The sequence below is a fragment of the Anopheles ziemanni genome, chromosome 2 (genome assembly GCF_943734765.1).
Source record: "Anopheles ziemanni chromosome 2, idAnoZiCoDA_A2_x.2, whole genome shotgun sequence".
NCBI lineage: Eukaryota > Metazoa > Arthropoda > Insecta > Diptera > Culicidae > Anopheles > Anopheles ziemanni.
In genome coordinates this window covers 26,975,420-26,999,652 of record NC_080705.1, presented here as the reverse complement: position 1 = coordinate 26,999,652, position 24,233 = coordinate 26,975,420, and the positions used below count along the sequence as shown (strand labels likewise).

At 47.6% G+C, this 24,233-nt stretch overlaps 2 protein-coding genes across 2 annotated transcripts; one reads left to right on the top strand and one right to left on the bottom strand.

The window, feature by feature from the left end:
- Positions 1-1,045: 1,045 nt before the first annotated feature.
- Positions 1,046-19,418, bottom strand: LOC131281313 (protein obstructor-E). Its single transcript, XM_058310643.1, has 4 exons — positions 19,331-19,418; positions 1,740-2,114; positions 1,267-1,660; positions 1,046-1,199 (listed from the first exon to the last, which is right to left on the bottom strand). Exons 1-4 carry the CDS (start codon positions 19,416-19,418, stop codon positions 1,046-1,048), a joined length of 1,011 nt encoding a protein of 336 aa, XP_058166626.1.
- On the top strand, positions 11,751-16,132 carry LOC131281210 (neprilysin-1). The gene is made up of 9 exons (XM_058310513.1): positions 11,751-12,444; positions 12,956-13,083; positions 13,234-13,351; positions 13,414-13,619; positions 13,744-14,034; positions 14,121-14,624; positions 14,699-14,861; positions 15,463-15,779; positions 15,860-16,132. Exons 1-9 carry the CDS (start codon positions 11,751-11,753, stop codon positions 16,130-16,132), a joined length of 2,694 nt encoding a protein of 897 aa, XP_058166496.1.
- Positions 19,419-24,233: the final 4,815 nt, after the last annotated feature.

The following is a 24,233-nucleotide window of genomic DNA, read 5'->3' as shown; positions in this document are numbered from 1 at the left end:
AGGCAATATAATGGACACGTATGTTGACTGCATTTTACGGAAAAATGTAAAATATTTACGAAACGGTTGACAAACCATAGATATGATTCACAATCTTGTAACATACAGTGGTCCAATGACTATTGGTTGTAACTTATGTTTGCGTACAGTGTGGGACACTGTTTACGCAATTCTTCGAACGAAAGAGTTAAGGAAATATGTTCAGCAGATTTGCTGTAATTTTATTTAGATACTTGGACATATTTATGGTAAAAAATGACAATTGATTATTTGTTACCAAAATAAAGCAAATCCTTTTTGCCCTTTAATATGCTCCAGGTTCAGCAAATCGACAATCAAGCAATGGAGTGGATGTTTCATAACATAGATATCTTTATCCTGTCTGAATTTTGACAGAAATTAGATCGAATTGTGACAAATTCTCAAGAACCAACGAATTGGCATCATATAAATAATAAAACATTCAGCTAAACCAACCCTATTCTGAATTACAACTTTTAAAAATTGTACGTGCTTGACATGAATCGAATTGACCGGAAATGACGCATAAGTTTTATAAAAAAACAAGTTCTCTACCAAGCTCATTTTTCGTCATGGAGTGTGGTTCGTGATTCACTTTGTCTGCGTTTGAGTGGAAATCCATGTAATAAGGCCCATTCATTAATACTTACCTATCCATGGGTTGCGTTCAAGCGCATCGATGTCTCAACGGCACGATTCATTTCCTCAATCCGTTGTGAGGTTTTCGTTTTTTTTTCGTTCCTCAACGTGATACAATGTTGTCTCCTCGTCCGGTAAGGGATTTTAAAAACAAACACTTTATTAAAACATTTCGCAATTTCAAACATGTCACCCCGAGAGTGTTCTTTGTTTTGTTCGCGCCTCCTTTTCTGTTCCTGCTCGGGAGTAATAATTTACCACAAGTCACAGCAACCCTCCCCCGCCAGCCCTTCCCCCGCTGGTCTGTCCCCTTGGAGGGGCCCTGGAAGGAAAGATTCTCGGTTCACGAAAACCCCCATTTTACCCCTTTTCAACTGTCCCGGCCCTACTCCACGTCGGCTTCCGGTTGCTTCGGTCGCTTGGACGGACGTCGTCGGGATACCTTCGATGGGCTGTTGGCTGGCTTCGGCTTCGGTGTCGGTGGGTTCTCCAGCTCGTCCAGCTGCTTGTCGGTTAGGCGATCCTTGTACCAATCCGCACTGCGTGAGGGAGTTAAATGGTTATTGTTTGTCCTAGCCGGGGTTTCTGTGCTGTGGTTGTTCTTACCAATCCGGCACCTTGCGGGCCCATTCGCAGTGCTTGGCCACGTCGTCGAAGGCCTGCCCCAGCCGGCAACCGTTACGGCGCGGCGTCTCGCCGTTAATGCACACGTAGAAGAACTGGCAATCGTCGGGATCGGCGTACCGTGGATGGGTGGCCGCCTCGCTCTCGTTTACCTTCGGGCAGCTGAACTTGAACACGTCCTCCGAGGTGCAGCTCGTGCGCTGGGCCTCATCCGGCCAGGTACAGATGCCGGTGCGCGGGTTGAACACCAGCCCCTCCGGACAGGTAATCATGTTGAACATGCCGTCCACGCAGTAGTAGAACTTATCGCACGCACCCGTCTCGCTGGCGAAATAGCCGTTCTGGCGTGGACAGTGCAGTGATGGAATGGGCGTTTCTAAAATAGGATGAAGCAAAACGATCCAGTGAGGTCTATTTTTTCTATAAATAAAAGCGGAAGCGAGCGGTCTACTTACGCAACTTCGGGCGCTTGCTGCAGTCGATGTTGAACGGCAGGTCACACTTTTCCTGCTCGAGATCGTAATCGTTGAACACCATACCGTCCGGGCAGAGCTTCTCCGTGATCTGGCCGTCGCGGCACTGGTAGTACTTGTCGCACTGCTCCGCGTCGGCAAAGTAACCGTTCGGTTCCGGGCAGTTCTCCGACAGTTCGGGGTCCGTTTCTTCCGACGTGCCCGAGGCAGCCGGCTGTACCGGGCCCTGCTGGCGAACCGGGCTGCGAGCCGGAGCGTCCGAGACCGGCTCCCGATTGCGGACGGCCGGCGCACTGCCGGGAGTTCGCCGGTTCAACTCATACTGCCTTCGGAGTTGCGTCTGTGCCGTGGCGAGCCCTGTCAATTAAAACCGACCGGGAGAAATGGATGCAATTAATTAATTAATATGTTTCAATTTTTACAACGGCCGTGCGCAAGTTAGGTGGAAAAATGAATTTGAAATCAAATTATCATTAAAAACATTGATAACCGTTGGCGGAAGAAACGTTGCCCTTCAAAGACGTTTTTTTCTGTGCTATCAAACCATCACTCATTTATAAAGTCGTCTCTGCTGCAGATAACTGCCAATAAAGTGGAAATATATTTAAAAGAGTGCCGCCGCTTCACGGTGCTGCTGTAATAAATCTAAATAATCGCTTTCCGCCCCAGACATCGGTGCGGGAAAAGAAGAAAAACAATTTCAGCGTGTTCGAGAGGTTTTTCTAAAAATATGTCAATCTTAACTGACGGTGAAACAGGACCATGCGGTCGGTGCGCTCCAGACTTGGCCTCCGTCCAGCCAACCGACCACCGATTGGCAACCGGTTGCGGTTCTTTTGCGTGTTCGTTCGAGAACACGGGTGTGCCAACGGGTTTAAAATGAAAAAAGAAAACTTAATTAATAGAAAAATATTTCCCCCGTCGCCGACTGTTGCCAGCCCCGGGTTATGACGATGTTACAAAATTTCACTTTCAATCATTTTCGTGTTTTGCGACGGCATCGTTAAACGATCTGTACACGCCGCACCACGTGAGTCCTTATTTCCGCGGTTTCACAGATGTGTGGAGCGCCTGTTCACTGGATGTAGTGGTAAAAATAAATAGCCATGCCCATTGGGGATGGCCATTACGCCCCCTGGTCACCATGGGGTGACCGACAATTACGGTGCAATCGTGCTCGGAAGTGGTTGACAAAAACTGGTCGCAGATGATCATCGAACTGCAGCAGTGAAATTCGGTGCATTTTCAGCATTTCAAAAGGTTCGTGTTCCAACGTAGTGTTTTCTAATATATACTCGTATTTATGTTATAAGTATATAGGAAGTGGATCACACAGGTACCGAAATAGAAGCAAAAGTGACCTTTCAATATATCTACTTGTGACTAAAAGGTACCGAAAATGGAAAAAAGAAAAATAATTTAAATTGTTTAGTGTCGTATAAAATGAAATTACTAATCTTTATCACCAACCCAACCATTAAAGTGAACGAGCGTCCGAGATCGTGAAGTGTTCTTTTGATTTGCAATGTGTTATTTTTTTAGCGTTCTTGTGAATGAAAATACTTCAAAATTTGTGTGACATTTTTTTATTATTTTTCATAAAAAGATCGTTAACTTTTTTACGATAAGTTCATTCACAACAAACTCAAGGAAGCCATACGACACGCTCATTATTGCACACATTTGATACACTCAAGAAGCACGTTGTGGGAACATTCCAATTAACCGTTCATTATAGCTGACAAATTTATTTTTCTTTTGCTGCTACAAGTGACAGGTATCAGCAAATAAAACATGTCCCATAAAATCGTCGTAAAAAATGGGCAACTCATCGCCGCGGTTCGTGTCCATTTCGGCCATCCTCAGATTTGACGATGACAGGCAAATTGTAAGTAAATTTTTTGTCATTCATTTTTGCCTGTAGTTCGATGCACCACGAAATGTGCAGATGCACACCGTTGCCTCGTGTCGGAGTATGGCAAGCATGTGGTTTGGCCGGATCCCCTTCCCGCCCATACCTTGTGACACATTTAAGGCGCTCTGCTGAAATTGCAAATGATCGTAAAAAAGGTCAACCGGTTGTGGTCAGTCAGAGAGCAAAGACGTCTTCCTTGAGTAATGGTCGTTCGTTTTGCTAATGATGACGTTGTTTTGTTGGATCTGGAGTAAACACTCTTGCTTTTTTTTTGTTATTTAACTGCCCTTCATGTCTATAGCAAGTTAAATAAAAAAGATGAAAGATTGCAGTTTTACCATTCTTTTCTGTGAGTTGTAAATAATCACCGCAATGATGAAGGACACAAGACGACGCTGTTGGCCCTGGTTTGGAACGTATCGGTTTTTTCAATACAGACCTCCTCGAAGCGGCAGCAGTTCAGCAAATCACAGAAATCCGTGTTTTAAGCCTTTGATGGCCATGTGTGTGAATGATGCAACGTTACGGGCAAGCGCGAGTTTACGAGTAAAATACCGGTTTTGGGCATCGTTTTACCGGTTCACTGATTTTTAATTCACGAAAATCTATTTGATAACCAACGCTGGCACTGCCACGAGCGTGACCCGTTCGCTTTGGGTTTTGCTAGCAAATGAAGACTGAATAATAAATTAGGCGAATTTTTCGATGAAGGCGAATTTTTGAAATCATTTGGTGCTTGGGCAACAATATTCCGAATTAACCCACCCCCATTTTGTTTCAGTGTAATACATGTTTGAATTTATTTTTAAATTAATCTTTCTTCCTGTCAAACCTGTTGCAAGTTCATGGTCTTGGATCGACCTGTACCGTGCACAACATCGATACATAATTCATTGCCAATTATTTGTGATGCTGTTCGGTCGAAAATAACTTTCAAGCAGATCAAGACTCTGTGGTAACTCTGTGACAGAGGGACAGATGATTTTCAGCGTAGCCAGCGATTCCTTCACATTCTGTTCTGGTGGTGCAGGTTGCGGGTCGTGAAATAGCCAAACCACCGTCCATTGGATGCTAGAAGGCGCGAACGCAGTGGACATCGTTGGTCGTATATACGAAAAAGTGTCATCGCTGTTGTGTGACGAGAACATGTTTTAACCGTGACAGTGACCTTACGATTATCAGTAACACGTGGCAGCGGTGGTCAAGCGACCGGAACCTGCTGTTCAGTTGATATTTCGGGGGTTTGTTTAATGCAGCTGACGTTGTAACGAGCGTGTAATGTTTGTAAAACGAATTCTTTTTTTTTTAAAGATAGCCTTTTCATATTTTTTCGTATCGCTACAGACGGAATGGTTCGGAAAACAAATATTTAAAAAGTAATCCTTCACAAAGGATGAAACAGCAAGCCGCCCTGAATGGACTCCATTGTGTAATTTCTTTACCTTCACTCAAAAGAAATCACTGTCGTCGAATGGCGAGGGCTCCTTGAGGCGCAACCATACCCTTTCATCGTTGTTTTTGCCCTCCCGGCGCGCCGTACAACCCCTGGCCGCTTAAGGCCAATATGGTATGTGCGTCGTTCCTGTTCGGCACCCCATGAAACATTTTATTCCCAAACACACTCTCCCTCGCTCCCCCTTAACCCCTGACCGGCTGCCACGTCGTAACCAGGGGCTCACACCGTTTCCATGCTCGACAAGCAACGATCTTTAATATTTGCACTCCACAGTCCCGATGGCCCGTCTGCGTCCCATGTCAGGCATCCTTTGATACTGAGGACATCTTATTTCCGATCGGTTGTAAAAGCTGGAGCTGGGGTTGTAAAACATAAATACGCACATGTGAAATGTAAAGTACGAGCCGGGTGCAATGTTGGAAAAATGGATCTAATGCTGGTACGGTATGAGTCATGTTCTTAGAGCAGAAGAAAGGGACCGTGCAAACATGGAGGGAAATCGTTATTTTTTCCCCCATTGTAGTAAAACGTGTGTGTCCCTATTGGTACCGCATTCATTGCTTCGCCATCGGGTCCGATCATTAAAGGTGTAGATTTTCATAAAATCATGCCTTTGTGAGAACCGGTCGGGTGTGGAGGGAGGGAGTACTCGACCATTTGGGTGGGAATGTTTCAATACAAATTTTAATGCGTAAAACGTGTGGAGCCCCGGCTTGCAAAAAAACGGGAGAGAAAGTTCCAACTTACGAAAGTACTACTTTTTCGGGCTAGAGTGAGCTTTTACAGCGTGCTCTCTGGAAATACTCTCTCGCTTGCTTACGCTCTTTCTACCGGTTCGCGCTTTGCGCGGTCGTTTCTTTCGTTATTTTGGGTATGCCAGTAGACAAAAAAAAACACAAAAGGATACTTTTTGTTTTGAATTGTTATCCGTTTATTCAATCGGATAGCAAAAACTCATTTGGAAATGCACATTCCACGGGGTTGATGCTAGTTGCTTCTGGCGTAAAACACCAACACTTTATTTTTTCCACCACTTCCGCTGGAGTAAATTCCAATACGGATCTTGAATCGAACGTGCTGGGGCTTCGTAAGTCAACCTGAAGATGGTCATTTGTTCTTCTTTCTGAAAACACCAACACAAAATCACAATTTTTACTGTTTAAAACGCGCGACCGAACTGTAAGTTCACAGACTGGACAAGTTAGAAAATTAGACTGCGCGGCAAAGCCTGCTTTGGCAGTTTTTTACTCGCGCCGATCGGCCAAAAGTACGCTGTTCATCTGTATTTCTCCTGCACAATTCAACTCATCTTTCGATTCTCTCTCGTGTAGGCAAACTTTTGCTCACCTCACCGCGCTTCCCCACGTTTCAGCCTACCGCAACGTACCCTTCGCCTACGAAAGTACACTCTCTTTGCTTGCCGGGGCGTCATCATTCGAGAGTCTACCGCTAGAAGAGTATTTCGATTTCTATTCAAATCAATTGTTTGCAAGATCCTTAGAAAACAGGGAAAACTGCCTAACCGCATTGCATAGTCGCTATACAATCCAACAGAACATTGGTGTTCGAATAAAAATGGTCGCCTAGCAACCCACTGCTTCATGCTGTGAATTTCAACGGGGTTTGAATAAATTCGGCACGATATGAATGCTTTCCAAGCAAAGCGTTAGATTGCATGTATGTTGGTTTTTGGCATATTAGAAAACATCTCCTTTCTGTGAACAGCCGGTTTAAGAAACAAACTCTCTTAGATGACTTTAAAAAACGCGAAGTAGCTAAAGAGAGTGTTAGTGAGGTGAGAGCCAGTGAGATGAGTAAGACAAGGAAAATGTGTGATTACTTAACGAACGGTGGAGAAATAGTACCAGTGTGGGGCAGTGATGGAAAGAGACAAGGATAGGTAAACATAGTGATAAGAGGCGAGCGAGTGAGACAACTGGGGGATAAAACCGGAATGCTGCCTCTCCGAGGTGGACTCGCGTGAAGATTAATGAGCCGTGAGTAGTGGACCTGATGCCGTCGGACACGCGTTCGACAGCTTCTACTAGTACCACCACTACTACAATTTTCGAGCGGTACGATGTTGCCAAAGGATATACCCACCGGGTGTGCAAACACAGACACACACACATACACCAACACCAATACTCTAATACAAGCGTGCGCGTTAAATGATGGGGTGCGTTTTTATATTTGGTGGAGGCCGCGGTGAACGTTTTCTTCTGAATCGCGAAAGACGGCGACAACGTCGACGACGACGACGACAACGACATCCCGAGAAGTACAAATTTTGTTTGCCTGTCGTGTTCGGACGTTGCGCCGTGCTGGTTGTGTTTCGTCCAAGCGGCTGTGTTCGGTAGCTTGTATGTTCTAGTTTTCTGGTGGCTTGCAAGAGAACGCAGTTTTCGATCGGGTCGTTTTTGGGACGTGTTTGGTGCTCGTGTGGAAATCATACGAGGGTGAAATACCAGTGCAGACCTCCCCCGTGAAACCAAATCGAGTTGTGCGAATGTTTGCGTTTTTCTCGTAGCCCCCCACCACCCCCGAAAGCCCCAATTTCTATCGTCGTCTTGTTTGCTTGGGCGTCTAATGTCACCTAACGACCAGAGCTAACAAAGAGCCGTTCACCTTCTTTTCGTCCTTCGTGTGGAAAAAGTGAGTAAGTGGTGCATCTTCTTGGTCGTTTTCAGCGGTGGGAAAAAGAATTTATAGTGCATATCGTGTGTGATCATTAAAAAAAGTGGTGTGGTTGTGCTACCAAACTCCTGCGAGGCTATATCCTGACAGCTCATTAGTGTCCTCTCTTGTTGACAGAAAGTCGAGGTGAATGTGCGAAGATCCCCTTCTGTTTTTTTGCAGCCACCAAAGGACACTTTGTCCGGAAATTTATTTAACCGCTGCTTAGTTTCGCATGTCCAAACCATTTGCACGTTGGAACGCATGGCCTTGGATCGATGCTGCTGAGGTGACGACGTGTAAGACGTTACATTCGCTACCGTGTGTGAATTAGCTAGCATAAGCCAAGAACAACGCCAAGTACGTCTTCATCTCAGTTCTCCTACCGGAAATTTCCTTGATTCTCAAGAATGTGAGACCAGCCGAAGAGTGACAGGCGGACAATGGGGGCACGCCGAGCACTCAATCACTGACGAGGAGGCGATGGCAGCCGCGCGTGGCATTGTGTGCCGCGATGACACTAGCTTAGTGTCAAGCCCCCCGGCCATAAGTTGCTAATCGGACGTGCTAAAGGGATGGTGTGTGATAATGGCGTCGGGTGCTAAAATCTGGCCAGTGAACGGAGCGGCCGGCTCGCTTTCGTCCATTATTGGCGGTGATTCCCATAGTTGCCATATTCCGTTTGATGTCGATTGCGTACGTACGTGTGCTGTACCCGAAGTGACGGGGGGTATTGTTATGTAGTTTAGGGGCATTTGTGAGATGGCGTTGTTATGTGATTGACTCACTTTAATCCCAACCGAGCCCAGGCCGGCCTGACCTGAGTGGACCCTTTTGGAGGTCTTTGTTACTAACCCTAGACAAATTGTTCGACCCTTGTGGCTACTTCTTCAGCTCGTACCGGGGAAAGAAGTTCAAACAGTCGCTAGGAATCCACACTGTATGCTTCAAACTCGGCTCCACAGACTCGTAGCACCTACTAACTTATTTAACGCTTGTGTACCGACGTTCGCCAGAGGGCAGCAGACCAAACGCAAGATTCTAATCCGTGTTGTGTTGTGTCCTAACGAGTTGGGCCAGCGATTATGCTGTGCGAACGATGGCAGCTATAGGTCCTCACTAGTGCGCATGGTCGCGTTTCGGGATGAAAACGAGAGTGGTACTTTGTCATCATCCGGTGGCCGCGGTATGTGCACTGCAGTCGTCGTCCTCTCAGCACTGTTTGACGGCGTGTGGCGTGTGTAAACAACGCGCTCTAGGAGGACACCCACCAGAGGGCGAATTCGGGATAACGCCTCGGATAACACACGCTGGTTCCGCTCGTTAGAGAACTGGTGCGCGTCTGGACGACTCTTCAAACACCCATCGTGTTTGCGTTCACTGGCCGTGAAGTGTTTGCCTTGTCGGCAAGTTGTCTCACGCGGTATCGCCAGGCGCTCCATACCCTTCAGAAGTTGCCCTCCAGCGGAAGGGCTCAATTAAGAAGTTCGTTCGTTAGGAGAAGCACGTTGTGCGTAGTGCCCTCCACCTCCCTCCCAAAACGCACATCGTCTCGCGGAAGAATGTGTTGGTGGTATGCGAAGACCACTACATCCACAACACGCCCGCCGTGACAGTTGGCGTATTTTGGGGTGGTGAAAATAAAGGAATTTTCCTTCCCTTCGTAGTGTCCGTGTGCGGCGAGCCTCCAGCGGGCAAAAAGGCTCGTCTCGGTGATTGGGGTTTTCGTTGGGAATTCAACAGGTTGAAACAATATCGACCGGAGGGACGAGTACTAAAGCTTGCATGTTTTGGTCGCTCGAAGTGAGTGTGTGTGAGGATAAGGATGGCGCTAGAAGTGAACAGTATGCTGTGAGAAAGCAAGGACTCCCGAGTATCCCGAGGTATTCACACGAGCTTCCAACGAAATGTCATTTTCGACGTTCGCGGAAGTGAACACAAGTTAGGTTAGGTCGAGCATTCGCTAACACGCGAACGTTCAGAACCAGAACGGTTCTGTGCCAAAGTGGTTCAGTGTGGCGTGGTTGTCGACAAAAGTTGATGAGTTTGCCTGCGGTGCTGTGCAACGTCCTCGTAGAGAGTATCCAAAGCACGAAAAAACCCAGTCCTATCCTCCGGGAGTGGGATGGAACTGGAAATCCTAAGAACGAGTTTTCCAATCAGTTCCGCCCGGCACCTGTTCCAGTGACCTAGTGATACCGTTTGCCAAAACGAAAAAAAAAACGTGGAAAATGCGCTGACGTTAAATTTCCGCCCGCCGGAAACGGCTCTTTTGACGGCACTAGGGAAAGGAAGCGCAAAAGTGTGCGCTATTTCAGGTGGTCATGTTAGAGGCAACAGGAAACGAGGCCCTCAAGGAAATTGAATTCACTATCTAAAACGTCACGCTTTATGGCCGTGTCGTTTGTGGCTTTATGATGGATGTTTTTTTTTTTTTGTTTGAAGAGCCGTGTGACGTGCACAATTTCCGACGGTGGGTTCTTCTGCTTCTGCCATATGGAGCACGGAAAAGTAAAAATTAAATGTTACTGAACAGCACTGAAAGGATGATTTTCCGATGAATGAGCAACAGGTTGATAAATGACAGAGGCTCATACATTTTTATTTTTTCCACACTGTTTGTCCTTGATACCTCACCGGATGGAGAGGGAGTGGAGCCTTCACGGTGGCCACGGTTTTGTGTGTGTGTTTTTTAAAGTATCATTTTTCCAGTTCTATGAGAAACCGGTTTTTCGAGATCATAAAAAAAACGGGTGTAAAATCTCATCAGGCGATAAGCCGATGGAAGCTCCGATTCGCCCGGTCGGATAACAGTCTCATCGAACTCTTTATCCACTCCATATTGATACACGTTGTCTGGGGGTAGCGGGTTATGGATTGGAACCGTATCATTAGAATGACGCATGTTGCAATCACCTAAATCACCATTTTTTTCTTCCCCCCTCCCCGCTCCACTTCAGACAGATCGGTACAATCCCGGAGTGCTAGCCGCCTTCTGACGGGCCCCCACGGTCGGGTTGGACGTTGAACGGGACGTAACGATAAGAACGATTGTCTACTACTCCTCGTTCTCCTTCGCCTCCCCGTTTACACGTCCCGTCTGTGGCCGTCTGCCACCCGAATGGTGGCTACGACGCTGGCCGTCTTGCTGAGCAGTCTGGATCTGGTTGGTCGCGGAGTTTGATCAGCTGCTTCGAAAGGCTCGGATTGTGTTCTCCAGTGTGTCAACAGGCCGTCGGGTGTGCGTTCCGGTGTACTTCGTGTACATTGTGCTCGGAAGCTGGGCGAGAAGTGGACTGAACGGCTTTAACTCTCTTAACTAAGGCAAAGCTAAATCATCATCAGCCAAAAACATCGTACCGCGTGGTTACGAAACCATGTTCTTTGGCGGCCAAGGTGGTGGTCGTATGGCCGAAAAGAGTATCGCTGGTTTGTGGAACACGTGTGTTGCAGTGAGGGATTAAAGTAGTCCGGGATTTTACGCTGTGTGTGATAAAGTGTAAGTGAATCCGTATGCTGTGTGGTCACGCTTGGTGTTTTGATATCGAACGCCGATGTTTTGGCGTTTAAAGCGCGGGAACCAGCATGATGCAGCAACACCAACAACACCAACAACAACAACAACAACAGCGATACGGAGCGCGAGAAAACGCTGCGTGAGATCGTGAGTTCGCTCGTTCCGGCGAGCTCGCGAGAGAGAAAACGGGAGAGCAGTGAGCGAGCAGTGAGCGAGCAGTGAGCGAGCAACGCGAGCTGAGTCGAGCACGTTCGAGCACGTCGAGCAGTATCAGTTTCGCGTGTGGTACCATTTCGCGTTCCGCCGTCAGCACGGCACAAAGTGTAGTATAGTGTATAGTGGTGCGAGGCTAGCGCTGTTCGGGAGCCAGGGTCCTCGTAGTGATAATAGCCAGTGTGAAGAAGCAGAAGGAGGGTAGTCTTGGGGACAATGGCGGCCCTCAAGGAGCTGCATGTGGGCGGGAGAAATGGCGATAAATCGGCAACCGTTACGGCGGATCCGGTGAACGGGTACCTGCTAAGGACAGATGTGGAAGAGGGAGGACTGGTGGCCTCTGAGTTGGTCCACTCTCCGGCCGGTGGTGATCTGGAGGCGTCCGGACCGTTACTCCTGCGTCATGCCAACACCATCGCAACCCGCGATCCCACCGGTACGACGATGATGGCGGCCAAGGACACGGGCGCGAACAATCGCGTTCCGGTGCCGGTGGTGGTGAACTTCAGTGGGCCAGGTGTGGCCACGAAAACTAGCACCCTCCCGAAGGGGACACACACTACAGGTGGCGTTGAGCGGAATAGTCGGCAGGCAAGGACGGGGGCCGGTGGTGTCGGTGGTCAGAAACCTCCGCGGAGTATAACACCTGGTCGGGGTCTGTTTGGGCCGCGACTTTCGAAGGTCTTCGGACGGCCGGTGGTCCTTGGTGGGACAATGCTGGTGGTCGGAGTGCTGCTCGGCATTCTGTTGGTGTATCTCATTGGCCGCTTCCGACAGATGGAGGGTGCGGGTGGGTGCGGCGGGTTTGGAGCATTCGGAGGACCGGACTGCCAACGGACGGATGCATCATCCGGAAGTGGCGCCAGCGCTGGTAGCAACATTTGCCTCACGGACGAGTGCGTCAGGACAGGTGAGGATACATTTCATACTATGGGAGGGTTATTGGGAGTCGGCCCTAATGGAAGATAAATGAACGAACTGCATCCGGTGTGCAGCATTCGCTTGCCAGAGTGCAAGGCGTCCATGTAATGGAGTCCCGGGTTGGATCGTTAAATAAGTCATTAATCACAGCGATGCGTCTAGAGACCGGTAGTGGTGGTTTATTGCATTGCACATCGGATGAAGGAAGAATCCCTTAATGTCTGGATATGCCATAACTTGGTTCCGATGTTATGATGCACCCCAAGGTTGCACCATAGGACTTGGAGCTTGGAATGGAAAATAACCTCCATAATTGAATCGCTTTTTGATGAAATTAGGGAGGATCTAGATGAGAAAATGTTATGGTCCCCGTGATGGGATTTGCTGGTGCGCGAAATGTTTGAGTGATGAACCAACAGTAGCTCACAGTTTTTAGAGGTCACCAGCAGTGGTAGTGGTTGTCCGTTTTTGTTCATATCCCCCTTTTTCTCTTGTTCCAGCGTCGTCCCTGCTGGCCGCCATGGACCGGACGGCCGATCCGTGCAAGGACTTTTTCCAGTTTGCCTGTGGCACGTGGAACAAAATGCATGTGATACCGGAGGACCGGAGCTCTATCAGCACGTTCGAGGTGGGTTTTGTCGCGGGATCGGTCGCGAATGATTGATGATTGTTAAAGTGATTTCCTTTTTTGCTTCTGCCCTGCCTCCTTCGGAACGCATTTACCTGCTGTACGTTGTAACCACCACGTTATTCCGGTTGCTCCCGTGCACGACCAAAGGTGCTTGCAGATCAGCAGCAGGCGATTTTGAAGGGCGTCCTGGAGGAACCGGTCAACAAGGAGGACAACCGGGCGACCAAGAAAGCGAAAGCGTTCTACAAAAGTTGTATGAACTTGGGTAAGTGAGTGTCCCTCATAGTGCTACTGAATTTCTTTATGGCCCTTTTTTTATTACTCCAGAGCAAATCCGTGCACTGGACGTGACGGCACTGAGGAAGTCCTTGCGAAAGCTGGGCGGTTGGCCGGTGATAGAGAAGAACTGGACCGTCCCGGAGAGTAGTATCGAGTATCTGCTCGGTAAGCTGACCGGCGAGTACGACGAGCCGGGACTGGTCGAGCTGTACGTCGGTGCGGACGATAAGAACTCTTCGATGAATATCATACAGGTAGTAGACCCACGAGTTCGGTCCCCGAACTTGAGTTGGTGTAATTTATGGCAATCAAGTAACCGGTGCCCATTATTTATCCTGGTGCGTGTGTGTGTGTTTTTTTTTTCTTGTCGCCTGCCAGATTGATCAACTACTGCTGGCGCTGCCGTCGCGCGATTACTATCTGAAGGAGAGCAGCGAGGGCGACATGAAGGCGTACCACCGGTACATGACACAGATCGCCATCCTGATGGGCGCCGACAAGGACAAGGCGGCCGAGGAGCTGCAGCGGATCGTGGAGTTCGAGGTGCGGCTGGCCAACGCGACGCTGCCGGAGGCCGATCGACACGATACAAGTGCCATTTACACGAAGATCACCCTGCCCGAGCTGCAGCGACGGGTGCCGCAGATCGACTGGAAGGAGTACCTTCAGGTGCGTGTGCCGCGTGGGAAATCAGGTTTTGCGTGGCTGTTCTGTTATCGTACGCCTCTTGTTTTCCCCCTCCATTCCATCCGCAGACAACTCTCGGCACGGTGCACTTGGATCCGAACGAGCGGATCGTGAGCTACGCGATGCCGTACCTGGTCGAGCTCGGCAAGATACTGTACGCGACGGACCGGCGCATCGTGCACAACTACGCCATCTGGCGGCTGGTGATGTCGATAATGACGCACATGATCGACGACTATCAGAAGGAGCGTGTCGAGTTCCGCCGGAAGCTGCTCGGGATCCAGTCGGAGCGGAACCGATGGTCACAGTGCGTCGAGTGGACAAACAAAAAGCTCGGCATGGCCGTCGGGGCCCTCTTCATACGGGACAACTTCAATCAGGAGAGCAAGGAGACGGCCCTCACGATGATCCACACGATCCGGGAGGCGTTCAACGAGCTGCTGGCCGACATCGACTGGATGGACGACGAGACGCGGGCGGTCGCGAAGGAAAAGGCGGATGCGATGAACGAACGCATCGGCTACCCAAACATCCTAACGAACGCGGACGAGCTGGAGAAGGAGTATGTTAACGTAAGCGAGGCGGAAGCGAGGAAGATACCCTAATGTCACTTACGGAATTAATTTGGGAAACAATTTATTTTTAGCTCACCATCCACGGTGGATTGTTTTTGGAAAATATCTTGAGCATCCTGAAGTGGGAAGCCGAACGAAATCTGCAGCTATTACGCAAACCAGTAGACAAGAACAAATGGGCCACCGAGCCGGCAGTTGTAAATGCTTTTTACAACCCCAACAAGAACGATATCGGTAAGGACACGTAAGGAAGGCTTTAGTCAAAGCAGCATCTGGTACTACAGGGTTTTGTGGAGCACCTGGTAGGCTTAACGTTAGTTAGCAATCAATCGCTCTCTAAATATGATTCTTGGCGTTGTTGTAATACATAGCCTTTGGACTAACTCGTCAACGATAATGCATTTGAATTAACTGCAGCGGCTTGATGTTCATAGAAGACTACAGTATCATATAAGTACGGAAAAGGATAGGCCATTGAGCTGCAGCGATAGCAGTAAACTGTTCGACGAGATACATTCATGGTAATATTTTACCGGAGATGCGCTTCAATTGCTTCACGATTCGTATGACTCAAAAGTTAACAGTGTCTTTCGACAAAAAAGTTTAAAGAAGCCTTCGTTTAGTGATTCAGAATCGTTAACTCACGTTAAAGAGTCATTCTGTTTTACGCATCTTATTGTTGAATACCCAACTCTAGCTAACACGTTGATTATCCTCTCCAACATTTCGTTGGTATCCTTTAAAACTTTAGCAGTCTTTTAGCGTCGATATTATCGTTGGTTAGCGATAGCTTTCTTATCAGCTTTTTATGTGGTTCTGAATATTTCTTCCCCAGTGTTCCCAGCCGGTATCCTGCAGCCACTGTTCTACAGCCAGAACTTCCCGAAGTCGCTCAACTACGGGGGCATCGGGGTAGTGATCGGGCATGAAATCACGCACGGATTCGACGACAAGGGCCGCCAGTTCGACAAAGACGGCAACATGATGCAATGGTGGAACAATGCGACGATCAAGACCTTCCGCGAGCGGGCTCAGTGCATCATCGATCAGTATTCGCGGTACAAGATAGACGAGGTTGGCCTGTACATGGACGGCCGGATGACGCAGGGCGAGAACATTGCGGACAACGGTGGCCTGAAGCAGTCGTATCGGGTCAGTATCCTTCGACAGGCCCGGATCGTTTCCTGGCATGATCATGATCAGTAATTCTTATGGCATGTTTTCGCTTTTAGGCCTACCGCAAGTGGGTCGGTCACCATGGCTCGGAACCGGACCTGCCCGGACTGAACATGACACACGATCAACTGTTCTTCCTGAACTACGCCCAGATCTGGTGCGGTTCGATGCGGCCCGAGGACGCCCTGACCAAGATCCGCTCGTCGGTTCATTCGCCCGGGATTATCCGCGTGATCGGACCGCTCTCGAACTCGCGGGACTTTGCCGAAGCGTACAACTGTCCCCTGGGCTCACCGATGAACCCGGTTAGCAAATGTAGCGTGTGGTAAAGCAGATCACCGCAAGAAAAATGAAAATCAAAAGCTGGTCTTTAGGTGTAGTTTTGATTGTAATAACATTATGATAATTATTATTAATTGTGTATTAATATTATTATTCGGTAACTATTATTATCATTAGTTCGTACGGAAGGCACATATCAACAGTTGACTAGTTGAGCTATGTTTGTTCTCAGTGATCCGAGTGTGTCGAGTTAGGTAAGTGCGGACGGAAAATGCGTCCCCCCCTCCCCTGAAGTCCGAGCAGTTGGAGCGCCATCATCCCGAAGGGAAGGAAGGTTTAGCTTTGCATTGCGGTACGTAGATAGGAATGTAGGTTAAGAACGCGCAAGTAATCATTATCACAAACCCTGTTACCTGATGGGCAGTGCCGGCAAGCTTTAGACAAGGTTTAGAATTTCCGTTGGAGTAAGGTGTGCCATATCCATATCACGCACGGTTTAGGCTAGCGCACAGATGATGTTTATGTGAACCGTGGGAGGCGTCGGGCCGTCATTAAACTCACAATCTCGACTGTTCCGGCCCGGGGGCCTGATTGTAATATCTATGAAGCGACAAAACAAGCACACACAAACACATACACTCACATGCACAATCACACACGCATACACTCATCTGTACTATAAATTATTTGCAAAGATAGTAAAGTGAAGTTAAGCTAGAATGTGTTACCTACTGGACGTCGATGGAAAAGTATTTGAGAAAACTAATTATTCCTCAATGGGAAACCAGGTTTGAAAAGCGTCAACATATTTTTCCAACATTTTACTATGTTCATACATGCAACTGAAAGCCATTTTGTTTAATTATTCATTTCATTCATTGTTCAGCTATGATAAAAGCTGAGAAAGTTTTGGGTGGAGATGGAAAAAATAATCTTAGAAGGAGCAACTCCATACACTATTTTGAAGAATGTTTTCTGATTCTGGGAACTTAACGTAATTGTTGTATCGGAAGACTAGAAACACAGTTAGATTAACTGGTTTGAGGATCAGAATAGATCCTGTCTAAGCCGTTCGGTTAGTCCTGAACGAATGATTCAAGCCGCCATAGAACGAACTCGACGAAAATTAAAAAAAAAATTCTGAGAAACATTTGAAGCTGGTCAAAAAAAATGGCTACCAGTATTTTCCGGCTGTGCTTGATCAATAAAATACAACTTTCAATCAAAACTAAGACTAAGAAAATCCGACGTACTGTTATGAAAAATATTGGACACCGCCTAACTTGACAGACGAGAATTGTTTTATATGTTCTGAACCGGTTGTGGTGCGAAGTAAGAAGATATTTTTTTTGTTCAGACACTTCCCCGAAAGCAAAACTCCCATCATCACTATCAAGGTCGTGCCATTTTCCACCGAGCGGTAATTGCCGGTTTTCGGATGCAAGAAGAAGATAAACCAACACCCTTCCACCTTCTCGACGACCACCTTCTCGGAATTTTCCATCTTCCAGCTCTCGCGGCGCTTTGCGCGAAGCATTGAAGCAAAACGTGGCTAAGAAAACCGGCCGGTTTCATGACTGACCGACTGAATCGTGGCACCGCGAGCCCTGGTGGCGAGGGAGCGGGAGAGCCTGGGCGGTTGGAGGCTGGTAGTTATGGCGGTGTGCGCAAGCCGGAAAATAATTGTAGCCAACGCGGTGCGGTGCGTTAACCTTTCGCGCAAACCGCCCGTGATAAAGCGAAAGTGTATCCACTTGGATGGCGGGCGCGCGCGCGTGTGTGTGTGTGTGTCAGACACGCGCTCAAGGTTACGCAGGCAGGAAATCTGGCCGCCCTGGGAGGTTGTCCTTGTGATGGTTTGCGCTCAAATGGCTTTGCTCTTCTTGCTCGCCAAAGCCTACAGCCACCTCGCACCTTAGAGCCGGCCTTCGAAACACGGGAAGTGTACAGGTCGTTTAAGCCATACCATCGACACCTTGCGACTTCGGTACACTGGTGGGCTTACTGGTTGGGGAATGTTTTTGTTTTGCTTGGGCAAACTATTGCTTATCGAACGCTCGCGATCGCCCCGTTCCAAATGGTAGCCTCACGAATGACTTGGGTCCATTAGAGCCAATGTATGGGCATGGGTGTGTGTGTGTGTGTGTGTGAGTTGTGTTTGCACCTTTGTTGGGTGCAAAGTGCTTTGTCGCAATACTGAAACCAATCGTGCACGAAAATGGAGTCCAATAGGGGGCCCATTCTCTGGGTGGGTGTCTTAAAGGATCCATTAGTCTGTACAAATAAGTGCACGAGCTAAGAAAGGCGAAAGGGTGCGGTAAGGGGACCGGAAGGAATTAGATGCATTTACCACAGATCTACCACTCTTCTGGCAATCTCTTCCTGTCCCCACCCCTTCCCCTAGATTCGCGAGGATCCGTTTGCGCGTTTTTCGGCTATGGGTTTATGTGTTTTTTCTTACAACATCTTTTTCGTCGCCAGATGCCGACAGCGGGCCAGTGCTAGGTGTTGGTGACGGTGGTTTATAACCGTGGTGCTAACAGTCACAGCCCGTGATCGCTACACACGGCAACCGTGAGTTCACTTTCTAAAGCACACAAAGCCCATTGGGAGCGCCTTGCGGAACCATATGCGATTCGAGGTGGATGCAAGCAAACTGATTGCATTGTGTTTAGTGTTCGTTGCATTTCGTGGCGAGTTTTGTGGTTCGTTTTGCTTTCGAAAAAATAATTTTGAAGTTTGACTTAATCATGAAATTGGTAATACAGACGGTAATTTTATGTAACATTTCATTTAGCGTTGAGTTGTAATTTAGATACTCTTGCCTCACACTAGTTTCACAACGATGATTAAACACCAAATGAGATATGATTTTACTAATAAAAGATTTAAAGTTTTTCTACATATTTTCACACGTTGAACTCGAAAAATAACTCTTCTTATGTTTCTTTCTACCCCTTTGGAGAAAGCATTCACAATTGTTTCTTTGCAATTTCAAACCACTTATCGCAAACGCGAGAAGTAATAGTCTGTCGATCGAAGGGGCTCCACTAGCAATTGCCACATCCGTGAAAGTAGCGCAGAAGAGAAGATCCACTGGTGCTGCTTTTCATAATTGGTTTGGGTTTGTTTTGAGTCGCTTTTTGCACAACATCGGAAACATATAATGGTCACTTGCGGACGCTAGGTATTGCGTCTGCCAAAGTCTTCACAAATGTAGTGAAAATTGAAAACGAAAAACTCACCGAAGATCACACTGACGAGCACTAGGAAACTGAAACTGAACTTGGCCACTGCTTTCATCTTGACGGTCGCCTCACGACTAATAAGCATTAAAATAAATTGTTTGAAATATCAACAGCCGGGGCCCTAGTTCGTCGAAGGAACGCGCTGCGGTGGGGGACCTTCGCCCAGTAGGGTGGGGGGAGGGGAGGAGGGGATGTGGTCTGGGGGTGGCTGTTGGGACGGTGGTGGTTATACCACCGACCGGTCCGCACGATCTGGGACGCGCTCCTGGAGGTGGAAGTTGAGGTGGCGTCGGTGGTTCGTCGCTTGTTTTGTCGTTGAAGTCTTTCGTTGCCCGCGTCCGTAAGGGTTTAATGTCACTCGCTGGCTCGGAGTCTTTTCCTTAGGAGCGGCTGTGTGTGTGTGTGTCTGTACGTCGAACTGGCAGGAACACAGTCAGGGCGGGCGTGGGATTTACATGGAGAAGGTTTTATGATTTTAGCGGCAGTTTGTCATCCCCTTTGCCTTTCCCGGGCTCTTCTAGCGCTCTGCCCGGCCAAGTGGGTGCGCGAAGAGGAATAGTCAAATTAGCTTTACCTTGGAGGTCGCCACTGAAACGAAGCTCCGATTCAATCTGGCCACCTGGGGAAAAAGGTTACGGAAACCGCTTCGTCGTGCACGGCAAACCACGGACAGAGAGCGAACGAACCGCAGCTTCGGAAACGTAAAACCCGTTTGATTTGCCTGGTGTCGGCACACACTGGGAGCGATTGCACCCGTGAGGTGTTGAAAGAGTTAGGTTCGACTGTTTGTTGGTTTCTTTTTCGTTTTGTCTCTGTTGCTACCGTTTTCCGAAGGGGCAGAAAAGATGGCTCGCGAAAGACGGAATGGGATTGATACACATGTGGGAGTATGCTGCGGTATCATAACCGGAATGTAAACGTGTTAGCTTATTTATGTATGAGTGATCAATGGATTCGAATCTTCGGAGTGCCGGAGTCGAGTCGCGAACGCCAGGTGAACGGTAAAAGTCGGAGCGAGATGGAGCTGAACTTTAAGAAAGAAGGAAGCATAAGACAAGGCTTGTCGAGGCCATGTTCATTCATTTGCGGCCGGTTTCTTCGGTCCAGCGTCTGCGGGAGTGAACTTGTTGCATATTTTCTTGAAATGTGTATTGTTTTTCTTCTTCTGCCTCGGCTCATGTCTCGTGCACGTGGCCGTTTCGATTGGAACGTGTTATATTTTTCGCAGTTCCCTTCGAGCTTTCCGATCGGTTTACATCTACCAGGTGTGCTCTCGAATGTCCATGGTGAACGGGCTTCATTTGTCAGATCCAAGCTTCCGGAAGTGCTGATTACAATATTGCTAATGAAATGTACAGATAATTCTTTTAAAATTTGTTCAATATGTACAATGAGACAATTTTTCAGAATCGAAAGAATTTTTAGGTACATTATGTTTACCATTGTTTTCTTTTATGGTTATTCGAACTTCCTAAATACATTCATATTGAGCATTTTCTTTATAATTTAGACTACGACAAAACTCGAAAAGAAATCTTAATTTGAGGTTTACCTAGCTAAATAGTTGATGCAACTAATGCCTTTTGGTTATATTTTCCCTTTTTTCCTGAAATACAGCGAACGTTTCTCAATGCGTTTACGTTTGAACCAAACTGAAGGATTTTAAGAACTCAAATAAAAGAAATCCTGAAAAAAGAAAGTGCCTGGTCACATTCGCCTGGTTGCTTGCACAAAAGTAAACTCATTTCCGTAGGTAACGAAAAAGAGGTAACTGGCAAGCTCATACTTGAACACTGCACACGCACAAGGAGCCGGTTGCCAGTAATTGCACTTCCTCAGCCTGCCCGGCACCGGTTGCGGTGGGTCTAACAATGGTTCCCCTTTTGCGACCAGCTCCAGAACAGACCAGTTTCGAATGAATTCTACTCTAATGGTGCTATACCCGGATCCGGGTGCTAGTTTTACCTGCACTTTAGAGCACTTTCCATCGTCGTCCGGTGCACAAATGAGTCCTTTTTTTCGTCTCTCGCTCTCTTTTAAATGGATTCGGTTTCCCAAAAATGGGCCCCATTTCGTTTGTGTTTTCTTCCGCATAGTCTTACCTGCAGGCCGAGACTGGGGTTTGGGTGGAAAATAAACCATTGCTTTCAGGTGCTTTTCGGGAAATGAATATTTGGAAGCCACCACAGGCAGATGCACACGCCTCGAGCGCAGGCATACATACGGCATCAACACTCGTTAGGCTTTAATTTCTTGCCTGTGCGAGAGTGCCGGTGTTTTTGAATGACCATCTTCCAGCGCTTCCATGGAGTGCCTGCAACGGTAGAGTGCAAAGAACACGTAGATCTAAATCTCCATTTGGTACACTTTATGTGAACAATTTTGTTGCACCGTTGCACCCAATTTCTACCACGTAAGGCGTAAAAACAAACTAGAGCTTTTCTTTATGTGGAACGTGCGGGAAAAGAATACATATTTTATTTGTTTCTTTCCCGTGTTGCCGTGCAATTATGCATCGTCTATGGTCTTGCTTGAGCAAATTTTCAGTGCGAGGCGTTTGAAGCTGGAAATCCTGTACGAGTGGAGCTTTGTTGACCACCTGGGTTAGTCCAGCATAATATAACAAGCAATCAGTCTGCTTGGAAGTACTACAACATCAAAAGATTCCCGACCAAAGCCCTGTTGAGAACTTAAAACGAAGCAAGCTGAATATCGATCCTGTCACTGACCAGTTTGACGGCATCGCAGGAATAGAATGTCTGTACATTACACGAAGAGGAATAAACATATCGAAAAGTTGGCCTTCCATCTACTTCGGAAGTAGGAAAGTATTTTTCTTTGCGCTCGATATCGAGCGGAGTGAATTCGCTTGACGCAAACGCGCTGCCTCGTCCTGGAACTGTCGGTCAACTACACGCGACACGAACCAGTTACGTTCGTTATGCTTTACTGTTGTTCTTTCATGTTGGTGCTCCCGGGGAAGCAAACGTCCTTGCTCGGTCAGTAACCGGCGCAACGCGTAAGGGAAGGGCAAAGGATTGCTTTTGCTGGACGGCAGTGGTGTGTGTGTGTGTGTGTGGGAATGAGCAAAAATTAATTAAGAATCTCTCGTAACGACAGCATGGAACGCACTGCTCAGGGTTCCCGTTCCGGACCGGCTCGGGCAGGACGATTAAAACCGGTTTGCTGATGACGATGGCAAACCGGGTCACAAAAAAGCGGAAGTGTTTTAGAAAATATGTCACATCGCCCCACCGGGCACCGGGGGTGGGCCCGGGGTGAGTGAGAAGGGAAAATGGAAAAGAAAATGCCAACGGAGACAGGATCAAATGCACGTACACTTAACGCTAGGGCACCGGCACCGGGTTGGGCGTTCGTCCGGCGGGTCGTAAATCGCCCGGATGAGCAATGGGAAATGTGCATGAGAATGAGACAGCAAAAGAGCGGGACAGGGGGAGCGGATGGAAAAGTATAAAAACAAAACGGAGCAAAGAAAAACAGGGCACAACATAAATGACTGCAACCGAACCGGACGTGAACCGTCATGGAAAAGAGGGAAACACTGGACGATAAAAATAAATGATAGTGAATGCTCGGATTAATTGAAATGATACGTGAGCAGCGCGTGGTCTTCGGCGTCCGGAAGGTCCTTGTCACGTTTAGACCCTTCCACTTTGGGGTGGTGTTTCGAAAAAATCTCCACCCCCTTCCTAACACTGCCGGCCTCTTGGGTTGTGTGACTGGGCATGATTGAAAATTGTGTTTACTTTCGATTAGAAAGAGCGTCTCGAGGGAAAGTCGACGGTATGCTTGTATTACGGCTGCATCGAGAATCTTGGGCGTCATTTACCTTCCAAGATCCGAAAGAGTGTGTGTGTGTGTGTGTGTGTGTCCGGGAAGTGAAATATAAACAATAATTTAATGCTTCTTTCGTAGCCTTAGCCGATAGGGTGGAATCAGTGGAGCGTGAAAAGGGACCACGGAAATTTTGATTAATTTAGACCGGTTTAAATTCCAATGGGAAATTGTGTTAAATTGGGGCTCAAATTTTGGGAAGTGTGTTAATTTAAATTTATATTTTTCCTTTTTCCTAGTTGTGGTTATTTTTGTTCGACTGATTTTTTCTAACCGATACCGACTATATGGTTTAATGTTTTGCATTAGATTTGACACAAATTAAATGCGTTCAGAATTCTTTAACATTATTGTTTCAGTTACATTGCTTGGAAAAAAAACTATGTTCACACATCGGCGCGCCTGTAGAAATGTACCAATACCCTTCCGTTCCTCCAGCACGTAGTAATGGATGGTTCCGATTATCCAAATGATTCGGGCAAGCTTGGCGCCTGTCCGCAAAGGCTGAAATCAAACTCCTCACCCCAAAACTGACCGAAAATCACAAATCAGCAACATCGGTGTAATAAAGCATTTCGGGCGAGGAGATTGCCGACGGCTCGATTTTCCTACCGGCGTCGTCTAGCTTCTTCCGCTTTCTCCCTCGCCTTCCTCGAATCACATTCATGTGGGGCACGGAACAACTGCAAAGCTCGAGCGGTCCTTGACGCTGGAACCAATCTTAAGTGAACGTGGAAACGATGGAAAGCGAGGGAAATAAATCAGTGCTGCGCTGGAGATTCACATGCGGTACGGTTTTGCTTCTTTTCACCAACACTCAGTCGTTAGACCAAGCCGTCGGTCAAGCGAGGGGGAAAAACAACTTCATTCGAAGGGAGCGAGCGGGTAAAAAAGGAAAACACAAATCGACGCCTTTCGTGCTCCGAGAAAAAAGGTCCGGCATGTAATCTGCTTATGAGCTCACACACGACACTGAATAGTGTGTGTCTTGTTGTTGTTGTTGTTGTTGTTATTGTCTTTTTTAAGCCATCTCTTAGAGTGTCCC